Here is an 18,197-nt window from a genome sequence, read left to right as displayed (position 1 = left end):
CAAGAACTATACAAACAGTGAATCCATTTGTAACACTTTTTCCACTTATAACATAAGTAAACATGAACAAGAAAATCAAGGAACACCAGCATAATTCATAACGATGTTTATAAAAATAAAATATTGAAAAATGAAAGAGTATACACAACAGAGAGAATTTAAAAACTAGAGAACCCTCCCTTTCATACAACTGATGAAGTTTCAAACCCTCAAAAGAGCCCAAAGATTCATTAGGTTTTATGTGTGCAAAAATATAGGGATGGAATGAAGTATAAGAGATAAAATGGAAAAAATAAAAATATAAACAAAGACATGACACAAAACATAATTCTTAATGAATAAAAATCAGATGCCTTCACGGTGTGGACTGCCCTGATCCTTTGTGCCTCCTGCTTAAGAAAAAGGAAAACTCAAAGAAAACAAATTAGATGTTTGAAAGTTTATCAAGACAAAAATTTCTACTGTGAAATATAATAAAAGAGCAACACTTCTGTGACTATAAAATCTTACATACAATACTATTCAAAAGCTAACATATTCTCAGTAATTTACTTTAAAATTTGAAGTAGATAACTATAGAAATGTAGATACACAAAAAACATCTCATATTATTTTAAAAGATCTGATAAAATTCTGAACATTATTAAAGAAGTTGGGTGTTATTAACAAACCAATAAAATGGCTATTTTCTTTGAGTAACTCTCCTATGCAAAACAATTAGACTTCCTTCAGTGAAAAGATAACATTTCTAAAAATTTAGAGCACAAAAATTTGGAATTTTTATTCTAAAATTCTTGACAATTAACATTAAGAAATTTACCTCTTGATACAACAGATATTAGATTGAATTATTGGGTTATATTGGTAGAATGCACCATCAAATTATTTAATAAAGGGAGCAAGCTAATTTAAGTAATGTTTTAAAGATGAAAAACCACTGCTTAAAAATTAGAGACTCACAATGGGTGTGGCGCATACTTGTAATCTCAGCATCTGGGAGGCTGAGACCCTGAGGATCGCGGTTCTCAGAAAGCCTCAGCTACTTAGTGAGGCCCTCTGCAACTCAGTGAGACCCTGTTTCAAAATAGAATAAAAAATGGGGCAGGGGCTGTAGCTTGGAGGTCAAATGCCCCTGGGTTCCATCCCCAGACCCGCAAAAAAAAAAAAAAATGTTCTTCAATATTTATTACTTGGCAATGCAAATGCAAGGTATAATTACATGATACCACATGTCCTTTCTTTAAGAGGGCATATTCAGTCCTCAGATGCTCAATCTCTAAAAATAAATAATTATGTACTAATTATTTTTGGTGCTACAAATCATATGCTTACTTATAAAATACTTAAGAATCATTTTTATGAATTGTTCCTTTCCAGTTGTAAAAGACATATTCATGTCCTCAGTTTTATTCTATTCCAGTACTTAAACCAAAATTTAAGATTAAATATTTCAATTGATTTAAAATGTACTAGACAGTTTAAAAACTTACCAGACTTACAAATCACTAAAAAAATTTAAAACTACTTAAGCAACTTGTTATTTACTTTTAAAGGGCATTAAAACATCAGTTATTGCTTCTGAATGAGTTCTTGAAAAAGTTTATACAGAGGAGCAAATTCAACTTTAATTATGGCAACAGACAAAAATCATCTCTATAATTAAAAAATATGCTCTCTAGAATGCACATTAAAGAAATGAATGTACATACATTCTCCCTTCTTTTAAATTTCTAGTCCTAATTATATTTAAATGATATATCCTTTAGGGATATTGGGGAAACCACCAAAGTAAGCAAGAGAATAAAAATGATTTTATAATTTCTTTGTTTCTTCTCTTGATAAAATTGTATATTATAGTGAAGATATGCTGAATTTAATTTCACAGAAATGATCAACTCAGTGACTCCAATAAGTCATTCTCAGTTACAACTTAAATATGTTCTACCAAAAGGAATAGAATAATTAGTTATCATGCTTTACTTGGGAAAGGACAATGGTTTTAAATATTTAAAGAGTATTTTTAAAATCATCTATGTATTTCACGTTTTTTTAAGATGATAATATGCTCTTCCATTAAGTCTCCCAATACTATGAATTATGTTCACTTTTCAAATGCTTATAGAACATGGAGAAAGATAAGTAGCTTTTACATTTTTGTGTGGCCCTGGGAATTGAATCCAGAGGCATTTCATCTCTGAGGTAAATCCCCAGCCCAATTTTATTTCTTATTTGGAAATAGGGTCCCACTAAGATGCAAAGGGCCTTGCTAAATTGTCAAGGATGGTTTTGAACCTGCAATCCTCCTGTTTCAGCCTTCCAAGTACTGGGATTACAAGTGTGGGCCACCATGCCTGGCTACTTTTACATTTTTAATGAAATGGATATTGCTTCATATATTCTAAGATTTTAAAAGTCAATCTCTAAAAAGAAAAAAGTATGCTATCTAAAAATCTGCGTACCTTACTAAGAAATAAAAGTTAACTCCATGTAAAATTGTAATGAGGCATGACTTATGAATGAAATAAAAAAAAGAAAAATATCCTATTTTGAAAGCAGGCTTGGCGAAAAGCCATCTACATGCCATAGTGGACCATGGAGTGCTATACATCGTCAAATGTTCCTTGGTTTCATTCAGCCACTGGACACCAAGCTACTTCTACCTGCAGTACCATGGTGCTTGGTGAGCAGGGCAAGTGGACCTGAAGGCACATCAGTGGGAACCCAGCCCTACAAGCTTCTCCTTCTTATCCAAAGATAAAAGACAGATCAGAGCTTATGTCACCAGGAAGAGTAACCTTACATCTTAGAACTAAGGGAACATACTTTAGTAACCTTCTTACCAAAGGTGAACCATTTCTTTATTATTTTATGGACTGGAGTGTTCTATAGACTTCACTATGGTTATATTTTCAACCACATTATTAGAAACTTCATTTCATATCTTTAACAGAAATCAGATAAGTTAAATATAGAGATGAAACTAGGAATCCTCTATATTTTGCTTGAGATGAAATATATATATACACTTCCTCAAACATATTGCCATGCCATGTAGGTATATTGACATTTCCAATTATTAAAATGATAATCATTATTTGTAATGACTATATTTCAAATATCATTTCTATTTCTTTGTACTCCCACAGAGAAGCCCCAGAGAATTTGAGAAAACTAAATTTTTAGATCTTCTACATAATTCATAAACATGTAATTTCTAAAAAAATCACTACCATTATAACTACTTAGTATCAGATGTAAACCTTTATCATTTCTACCTACATGAAATATTTTATTTCCCTTAGTGAAATATACAAAAAGATTGTAAAAAATATAAATTTTCAGCTTATATAGTTTTCTGAAATTCATCATTCATAATCTACAAAAGTGCTCAAAATTTAATAATTAATAGTTTAGTATCAGAAAAGGCAGCTCGACCATTAGTTAAGATATACTTTAAGAACAAATGAACCTAATCCAGCCCAAACCAAACTGTGCCAATAGACTGATAACCATTTTGATTATAAATGTTAAAGTTATCACACTAGAAAAAGTATGATTTTTGAAGAACCACTTATGATTATCATTCTCACTCATGTATATGGAATAAATAAAAGTAATAGATGTTTTGTGGAAGCTTTTAGAGTTATGCATTCTAGTGCAGAGATTAACACATCATAATGAAAATAGAAATATTTTCTATTCTATTTTGTTATTTTGTAATGAAAATAGAAATATGTGAATTTGTTCTACAGTGCATGTGTGTATCACTCTTCAGTATGACACAGGCTTTTTGTAATGAACCATTAGTCTTGTGTATTATTTCTAGATACTTAGAAAATATGTTACTATCCTTTTAGTCCAGCAGCCCAACCTGGAATAAAAAAGTGTATAACTACCGTCCCTCTCATATCATTTCTATGAGCTAATGTTAGAAAAATGAAAGAGATGGGATGTGTGCCAATAACATTTTGTCTAACAAGATGTTGTCAGAGTTCATGAGTAATGTTGCCCATTTTCCCATATACAGGTCTGTGGATCAATGCACAGATGACTGTAAAATGAGAATATGCAGCAAAAACACGGTACCCCTCCAAGAAGGCATGGAATGATAGAAACCTTATGCATTTTATAGCCTCTCCATGGTGTGTATAATTTCACCAGAAAAATACATGATCAACATTCAAAGAACATTGTTCAAGTATTTCACAGGCTTACGCCGATGGTAAAAGTTTGTCCTTCAAGAGTCTTAAATGGCTCGGGACAAACAATCAGCAGCTGGTAACTTTTTTAGAGTGAATTCATAAACACCATGAATATCCACTTGAGACCTAAAATGCACAAAGTCGAAGCAGGTGAGTAACCAACCTTGGCGAAATATCGCATCCTTGCTGCATAAAGGCACCCAAGGAAAACCAGAGACTATTAAAAATCCCAAATTCATTAGTTGATTCACTACTTTGTGTTTCTCTTCCATCTTCAAACTCCTCAGTGTGCCACTCGTAGGGGCTAAATCTGCTGACCAGGAATAAAACTACACTGACCCCAATGTAGGCAAAAACAATGCACATCCAGATCTCATAGGCTAAAGGGTCAAGAAATGAAAACACTCCTGGTTTTGACTTCTGAGGCTTCTTGATCATGATAGATATCCCGAGGCTCATGAAGGGCTTTGAGAAGTCGATCACCTCTTCCCTCACAAGGGTGATAGTTAATGGAGCAATTGCAATATCCGCTTTCTGCAAAGCAAACAAAGGAAGGTGACAGTACTTAGAATCATAGCCCAAAAGGAATCACAGGGACACAACTGGATGAAAGGGAAGGAAGGGAAATATGAGAAGGAGCAATAGTTACTCCCCTGGGAAAGTCCCAGGAAAGCATAAACAAGTAAGTGATTTGTTCCCTCAATACCCCATTCATTATAAGTGAGTAGTATTCCTGTCTGGGTTGACAAAAGTTACACATCTATACCGAATCTGTGTCTTCGCAGCCTTTGGATAACACCTATGACCCAAGCACATCAAGGATGACAGCATGCCTGTTCTGCCCTCTGCATGTTTACTTCTGGCATCAGTGTCAATCTTTCACGTTTGTAAGGAAATAAGATGGTGCGTGTAAAGTAATGTGGGACATTAACAACCTCAGACACAAATACTCTGGAGGGATGAGTGGCCTTTATGTCAACAGTAGTTCAAACTAAATAATGTAACGACAAGGAGAGCTATACTCACCCCATATACAAGTTCTCCAACCATCCCATTCCAAATTTTCGTGTCTGCATCCCTGGCCCCATACTTGCCGTCCCCAACAATTGTCAGTTTGTACTTGAACCCACAGTGTTTGGCGATTTCTGCAGCCAGGTCGACACAGTAGCCCTCATAGCGCTCATTGCCTTCAAGCATTTCATGATTCTTCTTCATCATAACATATGGGGATTCCTATATGGAGAGAAAGCACTTTAGCTGATTAAAATAGCTGAGTTAATTATATAGTCTCATGCAATCAAACCTCCCAGCTTAATAATTACCTGTTAGCCAGAAGCAATGTAGAATATAGGTGGTAAATAAAATTAGAGAGGGAAAAATAAGCGTAATAACTTTGAAGCAAAGATCCTCAAATGTCCATCATTTTATACCTTTCAAATAGCTTGTACCAAGCCATATCACAACCAAAAGGTACCCAAAATCAAAATCTGTTAGCATGTTCCTTTGTGGAACAAATAAATATTTATTCCTCTATGTTGTGATTATCAGGTATTTAGACTACAGTGATGAGAATGCTGACTGAAACACTCCTTCGTTTTGCGCAATTGTTCACCTATGTATGTAACAGGGCATGAATTATGTCAAGTTAAATTTCAATCTCATATGGTACGAGGACATTTTGAATGCTTTAGTTAGAGCTTGTGTAGTTTCTTTAAAAGAGTAAATATGCAGTAGATTATTATAACATTGCAAAATAGCGCTGCATTAATTATCATTTTAAAATATAAATAGCAACTTTTCTTGAAATATTTTTCCTAAGAAAAAGGGAAACCCAACATAGGCAAAAGTAACTAATTACCAAAATTGTGGTGACAACAACAGTTTTATTCTCAAGCCCGGAGGTGTCGTTTCCAGAGGGGAGCTCAGTTAGAGTCACGACCATTTTGTCCACTTCACTCCAGTATCCAATCTGAAAGAGGTCATGGCAGGTAGCACAGGGATAAGTGATCTTTATATTACCAAAACATTGACTTATTATTGAACCTTTGCCTGAATCTAAAATTACAACCACATGAAGTGAACTTTTTCTAAATAAACATGGATCATTTATATATGTGAATCTCACTGGACTAGAAAAGAACTATAAAAACAAAAGCATGTACTAAAATTGGTTAGTTTCTTTATATCTAATTTTTATATTCTCCGAGAGTAATTTGTTTGGGAGTGACGATATAGAAACATCAGTAAATTCTAACAGTGACATTTTCACCATCACAGTTAAAAATATGTTGAAGTTATATGCACATTTGCATCAGCTATAGTTTGTTCTATTGAACCCTAAACCTTCAGCAATAGTTCTTTTTCTTCTCATTAAAATTTCTTTCTACTACAGTAGAAAATCACACCTATGGTCTTAAAAACAAAACAAAAAAGTGTAACAGTTCTACTTATCAACAATTTTTTGGATTACATTTTGATGTTACTTACCAGAAATCAATTGATTTGTTTCATAAAAATAATTCAAAAATATAACTGTTTCTACAAGTCATTGAACTCTATATAAATGTTCTTTCCAGGACTCTTTGGTAAAGTGGGATGATAATAGCTAACTCACCTCCTCATAGAGAGACACCTGTCATTAAATCTCTAAAGATTTACCTTCCGTGGCCCATTAGTTTTGAGCTCCATGATGTTAATTGTATAGTTTATTCTTTTTCCATTTTGGTCAAACTTTATATTTCCTGAAAGACCTTCAACCTGAACCTATTGAGAAAACAGGAAAGGAGCAGAATTATACATTTACTTCGCTCGAAAATAAAAACAGAACAGATTATTCTCAGTTGGCTCTAGCAAAGAAAATTACATTGATAAGGTTTCTTCTCACTCTTCAACCTCCTTTGTGTTATTAGCAAACAATACTGCTTGAATGAATAACATAAAGAATACAGCAAGAATGACTAATTCAGCAGGAAAAAAAATCAATAGCCATGCTAAGTCACATTAATACTCATTTGGGGACTGACCTGTTTGAGGGCCCTTTCTATTTCTACACCTTGTCCCCAGGGGACTGCTGGGTTTGCTAAACAGTCCCCTGCGTTTCCCCTTCGGGAGATCTCAATTCTCTGCTTTCTGAGGTTGCGAAATGCTTCGGTCATCACTTGAACAGCGTCGTAGGTCAGAGCAGAAGTATACTGAAAAGGATCACACGCATTGCGTAAGAAGAGGAGGGAATTCAGAAACTGGCTGCACACTGGAAATCCAGACAGGGATGGCGCACTACACAATTAGCGCACCTACACAATACAGATGCCATACACTAAAACCCAATCATTTAAACATCATTTTTACATCTAGAAACCTGAATGTGAAAGAGAAGTAGTGTGGAATACTGGGACTATGGGATGTGCTCTTGACTCTGAACATTTCTATCATGCTAGTATCTCAGTGATTTCAGGTGATCCTTTGCTTCTAACAATAGAAGTTTTTCATTAAATAGTTTCTCATTAAATCATCATTATATGGTTGGCTACAATGATATACAAAAATTGTCAAATCAACAAATAAACATTACTTCACTGTCCAATAAGATATTCATTTGCAAATGTGGAAAGAATACAGATTAATTTCAGAACCCTTAGGTTCTAATTCAACCCTGGTGGTGTTTACATATACCTGTAGCAGTCTTAGGAATGTTTTCTGAAATTCCTCTGGATAGTCCTGGAAATCATGCAGAAGGACTGACAGATTTTCTGATGTCAATGCCCCCTTTATGCTCTGTCAGTCTGCGATAACACTGACTCCAAACTTAAGGTATTCAGAGTTCTGTGATCACAGGAGCTAGAGCCAAGAATACTCCATGTGTACCCACCCATCTTTGTCAGTGACTTAGCAAGGATGTCCAGATGTGTGTGTAGCTACTGCCATCTGTTAAAGGTGGAATGCTGCTGTTGTTAATGATCAGTTACAGTTTGACCTTGAAGCTTTACTGAACGCAGACAAAATTTCTGTCATTGACAATATTTTAAATCTGAAGGTACGCAAAAGTACAAGGAAGGTGGGAAAAGATGCAATACCAGGACTGGGGATGTAACTCAGTGATTGAGTTCCTGCTTAGCATGTGCAAGGATCTGGGTTTAATCTCCAGCAATGTGAAAGGAAAAAACAAACAGAAAGCAATACCTTAACTAATTCACAATTCAAACTGGCAGTAATCCCCTTTCATTTAGCAACTTACTTCTTCCATCTTCAAAAATGACTCATATCTTTTTTATGCTTTTCAAATTACCTACTCTTCTACATTCTTCTCTTTCTCCAAACTCCTATTATTTTGATTATTTTGATTAACATGACATGGAGAACAAGAAGCCACCAAACAGGAATCTCTTATTTTTTAACCTTAAGACTACTAAGCTCCCAGTACTCTCTTCCTCTTGGGATAACAGTGTAGTATGTGGCCATGCTCCCACCTCAGGGACCTCCATACCAAACTCTACAGCAGCTGTACTAATTTCAATCCCACCAACAGTGGATAAGAGTTTCATATTCACCACATCCTTATATACATTGTTAGTATTATTGATACTTGCCATTCTAACTGAGGTTAGAAAATCTCGGAGTAGTTTTGATTTTCATTCCCCTGATTGCTAATGAGATTGGACATTTTTTAATATATTTATTTGCCATTTGTATTTCTTCTTTTGAGAAGTGTCTTTTCAGATCCATTGCCCATATTTTAATTGGGTCCTTTGTTTTGTTAACATTAACTTTTTAAGGCTCTTTAAATATTCTAGACATTAATCCTCTATCAGAAGCCTGGCTGGCAAATATTTTCTTCTATTCTGTAGGGTTTTTCTTTAGGTTCTTGATAGATTCCTTTGCTACACAGAAGCTTTTTAATCTGATCCAACCTCATTAGTTGGTTTTAGGTATAATTTTCTAGATTTTGGAGGTCTAACTGAGACTAATATTCTCTCTCAATCTGGAGAAAAGATAGATAAATAATCACAATACTTATAATATTATAAGTCAGTTCCATGGTGAAGAGATGTCTGTCCTCTTTTAGTATTTTTTTGTATTTAGTATTTAGATTTTGCAATATGGCAAATATGAAAATAGATTATGTGGTGTGATTTATCTCCTCCATGCACCTGAAATCTTATAAGCCTCTATTTTTTTAATGCTACAAGGGCAGAGTAAAGTTATTATTTGTATTTGCTTAATCTTTGCATGGGTCAGTTTTGTTGACTTGCTCTCATTTTATTGTAAAAGTGGATAAATTTGGTGAAAAATGTAGGAGGAAGAAAGAAGAAAAGGACAAAGTAAGTGTGGAAATACATGTTTTAACTGTAATTTATATTAATATCCTTTAACTTTTCTTCTTTTAGCTGGCTATAGTGCCATGCACCTATAATCTCAGTACCTGGGAGGCTGAGAGAGGAGGATAACAGGTTCAAGGTACACCGGGGCAACTTAGGGAGACTCTACTTCAAAATAAAAAATTTAAAAAGTGCTGGCATAGTTTAGTGGTAGAGCACCTCTGAGTTCACCCTCCAGTAGCACAGGGGGAAAATAGTTATTTTCTACTGAAGAGTCACTGCAGGTCTAATTGTGAATTTCTACTCCTTCAGATTTTTGAGTTTCCTACAAATGCCTCAAACCAAATAAATCTAAAAAGCCATTCCCAAGTTTTGCAAAATCTGTAAACTTTACCTTCTAATTGTGCATGCAAGAAATTAAGTAAAAGATAGCATGTGACAGATTCATTTAGGCAACTTACACTATTTTGATCCAACATGCAATTGCCTAAACATAGCCTAAGAAAATATTTTTGAAATACAATGAATGTCCAAAGTTATTACTTTCTGTATTATATGTAGAATGAAATAATTAGAAACAACCCAAATTTCTGATAATAGAATGTTTTACAAACTATACTTTCTATACTTTCTGCCTTGAGAAAGTATTATACAGTCATTAAGAAAGTCATGTAGCAACGCAAATAATGTTTATAATAAGATAAATAAAAATATTACTATGACTGCTCAATTAAAATTTAATCAATGATAAAAAGATTGATGAAAATAGTTGTATCCTGCCGGGCGTGGTGGCGCACGCTTGTAATCCCCACACTTGGGAGGCGGAGACAGGAGGATTGCACAGGTTTGAAGCCAGCCTCGCTGGCTTGAGAGACCCTGTTTCCAAATAAAAATATAAAATATAGGTCTGTGAGTGTAGCCTGGAGGTAGAAGGGTTTCCAGGAACCCCAGTACCACCAAAGAAAAAAGTTGTATCCTTCCAAAATTGAAAGAATAGTTATAATAATAGTGAAGAAATATAAATGATTACTTTTATTTTCTAAAAGCTCTATAATATCAATATATCAATTCTTTAAAAACTGTATGATATCACTATTGTTTCATATCACATCTACTTAAAAAAAGACTTCTTAAAGCAAATAAAAAGTGCTACGTGAAGCTAGATCTGCCTCACTTGTGTGTCTGTTTCTATTATCCTAAGGGGAAAAGCATCAATTAATTTGCTTTCTAGCTATCAGTTCATTGCCAACTTAACTCTTAGAATAATGTCTAGGTTCCTGAATACTAAGTGGAGGCTAAATTGAATAAACTGGATGTTAGAAATATTGTAATTTGCATTAAAATTATGATAATAGCTAAAAGGCAAGCTCTTCATTGAGTCATCTTGCCCACACAGCTAGGAGAAACCTATAAAGCCATCTACTAAATGTTTTAGAGGTCTATAAATGTTGGTGAACTACATTAAAAAATAAGATTAGTCTGAATGAACTAAAAGCATTTGGATCCACCCAGCATACTGTGATTATGACTCAGAGCATGTACACAGTAGAAAGAAAATTTTTGCAACCTTTCTAACATGCTCCAAGCTAATCATGTCCTAAGCCGATTACATTTTAAATGAAAAGTCAGTCACAAAAACACAATTCTGGGATGAAAGAAAACCAACTGCAGTCAGCGTTCCCTTTAGTTTATGTTCTGAACATGTGGCTCATTTATTTTCCTAAACAAGTATGTTCACATTTTTGATTGGATAGTTCAATATTTCTGTTTTATTCTGCCATTCGCTACAGTAGATGTAAATTAATTTGAAGCAAATGTGATGTCAGTGTAACTATCTCCTTCTTAGAAAACAAATGCTCCATCTCTGCCCTGATGTTTATGCTCTGTGCAATCCCTCAGCTGAGCTAAATTTATATTTCCATGGGGGGCCATTCTGCTTCACAGGGCCATTTCACAATCATATCGTCACCACACTTGCCCAAAGAAATCTGAAAATCGTTTTTCTGGTCCATTTTCCAAATGTGTTTTTTATTCCATTTGAAGTGTATATTTATTGAGATGTATCATTCAAAACTAAAGTGAAATGTGCATTTTAAATATGTTTGTTATGTCCAGTAGGCATCAGATGAACCATTCAGCAACACATTACTATAACCACTGATGGCAGACTGCCGCATGTTTGACATCAAATGGGTGAGGAGGGGTTGACAAGTTGTGGTCATCTCAGACTTCACTGTAGAATAAATATAAGAGAAGAGACCATAATATAAAATTGTATAGATTATCATAATGATAGCATCTCTTCCTAAATATGATATCATATCATAATCAAATAAAAAACTTGATATTCACAAAAAGAAATACTAACCACTAGATAATATTAAATTTTTACAAAATTTTCTGCAATGGCCACTTTCTAAATTATCATTGAAATCTGAACATTAGTACAATTTCAAAAGCACTGTATTTAGTATCAGAAGACAAGGCTTAAGCCCAGATTTAACCATTTACTACTTTCTTATATTGGGACAAGTTCATTAAAGTAGTGTCTTAATTTCTTGGTGAAATATAGAGAACAATGGCTCTTCTATTCCATAGGAGTGCTGACAAAGAAGGCGAGAAAAAAAGAAGGAATTCACAGTGGCGAACCCTTGTAATCCCAGTATTTAACAAATGGAGACAGGAGAATACAGGCTTGAGGCCAGCCTTAAAGATGTAACAAGACCTTGTTGCAAATAAATAAATAAATAAATAAATAAATAAATAAATAAATAAAATAAATGGCTGGAGGAGTAAGTTGGAGGTAGAGCACCTCTGGGTAAAAGGAAAGAGAAATTTATGTTCTCTCAGTTCCTTACAGAGCAAATCTGAATAAATCTTTTTCTGCAGTATTAGAGTGAAGATTCCAAGTTATAGTTTTATTTTATGCATGGCCACAAAATATGTGACAAGGGAAGAATTTGAATCCAGACTTCTATGATCAGAGATACTGAGAATGAACCACTGATTTGGTTTGCCTGGAACTATCCCAGTTTCAGAACACAAAGTCTTGAATCCTAGGAACCCCTCAGGCTCAGGCATACCTGGACAGCTGTCATTTTATTTGGCTAATACAATATCAAGTAATTGAAAGATAAGAAATAAGAAGCTTCGTGAGTTGTAAAATATGCTAAAACTGTTAAGTTATTGACCAAGATGTTTGCTTGCTTTCTTCCTTTTATTTCTATTTATGGTGATATAAAACTAGCTTGATTTTACAGTCTTTTGAAAACCATTAAGCTGCTCAACAAAAGCAGAATTCCGTTATCCAATAAGTGCAGAAAATTATCTGTACATCAGCATATTACAGGATCTAAGAAATCTTGGGGTAAAAATTATAGTTTAACATTTTAATGACCATAGTCCTAACTTATCACCAATTTATTTCTCATAAAAAATAATGGTTTGTATAACAGACTTTAAATGTTTAAATTTTTATGGTCTGGTAAGTTTCACATATTTATTTCTAAGATGGTATACTTTTTTAAATAAAATTATCATAAACTGAATTACACTGCTCTAGAAGTTCCTGTACAGTAAAATTCTGCTTCTTTTTACAAAATAATTTTCAACAGAGTAAAGAGTGGTGAGTTCTAGAAAAAATGAATTTATATGAAGAATTTTAAGATGATTTTTGTAAGATTCTCAGCAATATTCAAGAATCAAATAAAGCCTTAAAAAAGAAAATTAGAAGAAAATACATTATATACTTAAAATCATTCACTTGTCTTAATTTCCAATTCAGTGGCAGTCTGCCCTCTAGAAAAGAGTTGTCTGTGATAAGGTCACCTTTAATTTACTGTAAAGCATTTGAACACGTGCCCTTTGAAACTTCACTGCATAAAGGCATAAAATCTTCATAAAAGCTTCATATCCTTGTTAAGCACACAAGTCACATTGTATTTTTCAAGGGTATGAAATGAGAGCTTCACTGGCAGGAAACCAAAATTAACATTCTTTATTATTCTCTGTGAATAATAAAAATTATCTTAATCTACCATAAAGAAAGACTCTTCATGTAAAAGGAATACATTAAGAACAACATCTTTTCCCCCTAAATTCCCAAGATTGACAGTGACCTTGACTAAAAAACATCTGAAGGACCAAGCTTTTTATATTTACAAACTATATTTGAAATTATATACTTAAGGATTCAAACTTTCAGATAAAGCTAATGAGAATCATCAAGACAGAAAAAGGAATGCAAAGCATTTGTGTGGTTCAGATTCACCCACAGGTAAAGGCTTCCTTTGGAGAAAAGCTTTTCTTTCCTTAATTGCATAAATCTCTCTGATAGATCAGGTCCCTCCCTCTCCCCTCACAGCACCTGTAGCTGGGTCAAGAGGCAGCGCTCAGAAGCATAGATGGGGCTGACTCCAGAGGACCAGCATTCTCCTATCTTGCAAGCCCCCACCCCAAGACCTCAGCTACCTAAATACCCTCACTTTCTTTCTCCAGAGACTCTGCTGACTGATAAGGCCCCCAATATCAGTAGGCAGATCTCGTCCAGGGGCGCCAATTAAAAGTGCCTGGTATTATACTCCTTTGCTGGATTTTGTCTCCCTTGCAACCCCCGACTCATTTTCAAAGTTACACTCTCTTCCTGACTTTCCCCACTAATTAGGAATGACAGTTCCTTATTTTTCATAATGAATGCAAAAAAAACTGATGATTCAAGTCTCAGTTTGGCACCTGGAGATCAAAAATGTTTACCTGCAAGTCACTATAATCTTTTACAGAAGGTGGGATCACAGCAGATATCAAAGATTCAGCACAAATTAGAAATATTGACAGAAAATTTTTGGAAGGCCCAAATTAGCTTTGCACATAATCCTAGTATTAGTAATAGTATCAAATTTTGAGAAATCTTAGAGTTCTATAACTGTTCTCTTTATAAATAAAGAAATGCTCTAATCATGTACTCTCTAGGTGACCAGGCTGTATTTCTGTCCCATCCCAATCTTGTTTATCTTTGAGGACAAAATTTCTGAAGGAAAAAAGTTCCTCTTCTGGTGGGCTAGGCTGAAACTGGCTGAATCCATATGGCTAGCAGAGGGACAGCTGGACCACCTCTCATATCTGTAATCCTTATTTATATAGCCTCTGGACCTCTCAACAGATTGGGAAGCTGGTTTACAAGTTTATCTCCCATTTCTCCCATTCTTGGCCGAGAACATCTGTCTCTTTAAAGGACCAATCATTATTGGTCTTTTCTTTCTACAGCTTTTGAAAGAAACAGACCTAGGCTTTGGGGGTCAAAAATTGGTAACAAAATGAGATTTGAATCTACATATCCTGCATTATAGCTATAAAAGTTAAAAATATATCTTTAATTGTACTATATATAAAACTCCTTCAACTAACTTTGGTAAATTACACAATTTTTTTTATTTTTTTGTGTTTGGGTCTAGGGATGGAACTCAGGGGCATTCAACCTCAGTGCTCTACTCCCCACCCTATTTTTTTATTCTTTATTTTGAAATAGGATCTCATTAAGTTATGGAGGGGGACTAAATAGTTGAGGCTGTCTGTGAACCATGATCTTCCAGTCTCAGCCTACTGAATGCTGGAATTACAAGCATGCACCACCATGCCCAGCTCCACAATTTTAAAAAATATCAAAATTTTCAAATTTATTAGTTTATTGCAGAGTGTGTGTGTGTGTGTGTGTGTGTGTGTGTGTGTGTGACTTGGTATTGAACCGAGGGCCATTCTACCTCTGGGCTACACCTCCAGCCCTATTTTACTTTTTAATTTTTGATACAGGGTCTTGCTGAGGTAGGATAGGAATAAAATAAAAGTAAGTAAAAAGGAGACAAGCCAGTTAGGAAATGAAAAGTGTAGTTTTAAAGTCTATAAGCTCATAATCCTTATCCTTACCCTACAGGGCCTGCTTCTTTGTTAGGCAAAGAATTCTCAGTAGGTCCATACCCTTCATCATAATGGTTTCTTTCCCCACCTGATTGATATTCCTGAAATTCTTAGTAAAAAAGGATCCCTAAGGAATGTCAAGCTCCAGCACCACCCAGCTATCACCCACTGATCTGTGTCCCAGAATCTGAGAATTTTGAGACAAAGACCTCAACCCCCAGTTTACCCATATCCACTTCTTGGGGGGTGTCCTAAAATATGAGAATGGTAAAGACCCCAAAGCACTTTTTCCCTCTTGAGATGGCCTATGGTCTCCCTTGAACATGTATCCCCCATTTTCCTAAATAAACCTCTGTCTTTGTCTTTGACTGGTGCATGCTTTCATAAAAGCCAAGGACCCTGCCAGTCCTGAATTCCTGAGATGAGGAATGAATCCCTCACCCACTGACAGGCTATGATGCCCAGGCTGGCTGGGACCTTGTGATTCCCCTGTCTCAGCCTCCCAAATACCGGGGTTACAGGCATGTACTACCATGCCCAGCTGCCTGTACAGTTTTTTTTTTGTGTGTGTGTGGGGGGGGGTCTGGGGATGGAACCCAGGGGCATTTGACCTCCGAGCTACACCCCCTGCCCTATTTTTTATTCTTTATTTTGAAACCAGGTCTTACTGAGTTGCAGAGGGCCTTACTAAGTAGCTGAGGCTGTCTGCGAACCTATCCTCCAGGTCTCAGCCTCCCAAATGCTGGGATTACAAACATGCGCCACCATGCCCGGCTCCTGTACAGTTTTTAAACTATAAAATATAAGAAACTAAATATTTCAAGCTTCTAGTTTGTGGTAGGAAATACTTTAATATTATTGATAGTAAATGTCAATGTATCAGCTGTGGTTTTGGTCAGCTTAAACACTTCTGAAGCAGAATTAATTCTATTAAGCCACCAGGGTACTATTTAATGCAAAACACTAATTACTAGACTGAAAAAGATTACACTATTTTCAGAAAGGCCTAATAATTCTCCTAGGACAGCAATTAAGAAAGTTTGAGTATGTGTGTTAAGTCCTTGTCTGAGTGAAATGAGGTTCTTGTGGGAAAGCCATTACTTAAAGTGCCACAGAAATGTCACTCAAGTATTATGGGTGGATTCCTTAACAGCAGCAAGACATCAGCAGCACAAAAGTAGAACAGGGGTTCTCATGTGACAAGGTAGACTGGATGGTCATAGCTTGCAAGTTTGTTGGAGCTGTTAAAAACACTAACAGTCTATCTCAAAATAGAAATATTTGTATTCTATTTTGAAAGAGGGACTAATCATCTCTATGACTTGTCTCCATCTGCATCTGGAATATGTGCCGGTATTGGGAAATGGCTTTGATACTAATTTCAGAATGTATTGGAAAATAGCATTGGTGCTGCACAGACACTCAGGCAGGGAAAGGAAGCTGCAGAATTCCCAGCACCAAAAGCGACTAGCAAGAACACAAAAGAGTTGTAGCCCAGAGCCTTCATAGTTTAAAGACAAGTTTACATAATAAATAACTTCTAGCAGATAGGCTAAAACTCCCCAAGGACCAGGAGAATGGTACAGGTCTCTGTCAAAGGGGACAGATAACATGTGATCCCTGACTTTGTTAATCAAAAACACATTCTGGGTCTTAACAAAGACTTGGGCTTGCACAGGAAACAGGGGCAGGCCTCTACTTGCATCAGGTCGGGAGCAAATGGAAGGACTAAGCAGAGTGCAAGATAAGTAAATCCTCATAATCATATCAAGAGAATGGGCGGATCTACACCTAGTCAGGTCAGGAAGACTATTGGTTAGGCAAATTAGAAGATAATAAATCTTTATAAAAACTGTTCTGTATCCAAAAACATCAGTGTCTTGTTTTTAAGGCACTCCATTACATTTCTCTGATGTAGTACTTTAGTTTCTGTCTCTTCTTTCTACCTTTGTAAAAAAAATATTGCTTAAACTTGCAGCATAGTTTTGACTATTCTTTTCTAAGGTAGCTAAGGATAAGAACCCGAGGCCATTTGCTTCCATCGTGGCTGCCCTCAAAGACTGAGGATTCCCAAGGCTCAGCAAGCCCCCTCTTGTACTAGTATTGGGAAGAGGTTTCAAAATGTATTCATATACCAGTATTGGGAAAGATTTCCAAATTTGAAAATATATCATTTGTACTAAAGAAAGCCAGGAGTGTCAGGAAGGAAGGGTCTTTTTACATTTCTAAAGAGAAGAAAGCCAGGAGCCAGGGAAAAGGGATCTTTACATTTCTAAAGAGAGACAAACTGCCTCAAGGATGAGAGGAAATCCCAGATCCTGGAGAAGCAACTTAACACATCTTGAAAGGGTAACAAAAGTTGTGGAGGTCTATGCCCTGAGACAGGGCTGCCTCCCTGCCCTGCCTCCAAGGGGTGGATCCAGCTGGGATAGAGACAGCAGAAAACTAGGCTAGAGATAGGGCAACATACCTACATATCAAAGGACGGGCCGCAGACTTGGTCAGGATAGGAACACTTAGCATGCAGAGTCTTTTGGTAAATTCACTCGAATTGCCCCCCTGTGCCATTTTCTGGATGGCATGGGGCTGTAACTATCTTCTGTATTTCTATCTTTTTAATAAACTTCTTTAAATCTTCAGCAACTGTCCAAGCTATGTATATTTATCCTTAGCTCAGGACAAGAACCTGAGGTTTTTCTGTTTGTGTGGTTGTGTTGGGGGAATTATTTCTCCCCTCACACACTGAACATATTTCACTGTATCACCTCTG

General features: G+C 35.6%; 1 protein-coding gene across 2 annotated transcripts in view; it reads right to left on the bottom strand.

The window, feature by feature from the left end:
• GRIA2 (glutamate ionotropic receptor AMPA type subunit 2) overlaps positions 1–18,197 on the bottom strand; it is a gene marked incomplete at both ends in the record, with an annotated part of 162,434 nt that overhangs the window by 23,607 nt on the left and 120,630 nt on the right. For both annotated transcript variants that reach the window (XM_080697100.1, XM_080697099.1), the window contains 5 exons: positions 4,366–4,736; positions 5,229–5,435; positions 6,061–6,171; positions 6,861–6,965; positions 7,226–7,393. In XM_080697100.1, the coding sequence (XP_080553226.1) occupies positions 4,366–4,736; positions 5,229–5,435; positions 6,061–6,171; positions 6,861–6,965; positions 7,226–7,393 (962 nt within the window). The remainder of the gene's footprint in view (positions 1–4,365; positions 4,737–5,228; positions 5,436–6,060; positions 6,172–6,860; positions 6,966–7,225; positions 7,394–18,197) is intronic.

Source organism: Muscardinus avellanarius (assembly GCF_963383645.1).
Source record: "Muscardinus avellanarius genome assembly, chromosome: 6".
Lineage (NCBI taxonomy): Eukaryota > Metazoa > Chordata > Mammalia > Rodentia > Gliridae > Muscardinus > Muscardinus avellanarius.
The sequence above is the reverse complement of the archived record's forward strand: the minus strand, read 5'-3'. Positions and strand labels throughout refer to the sequence as shown.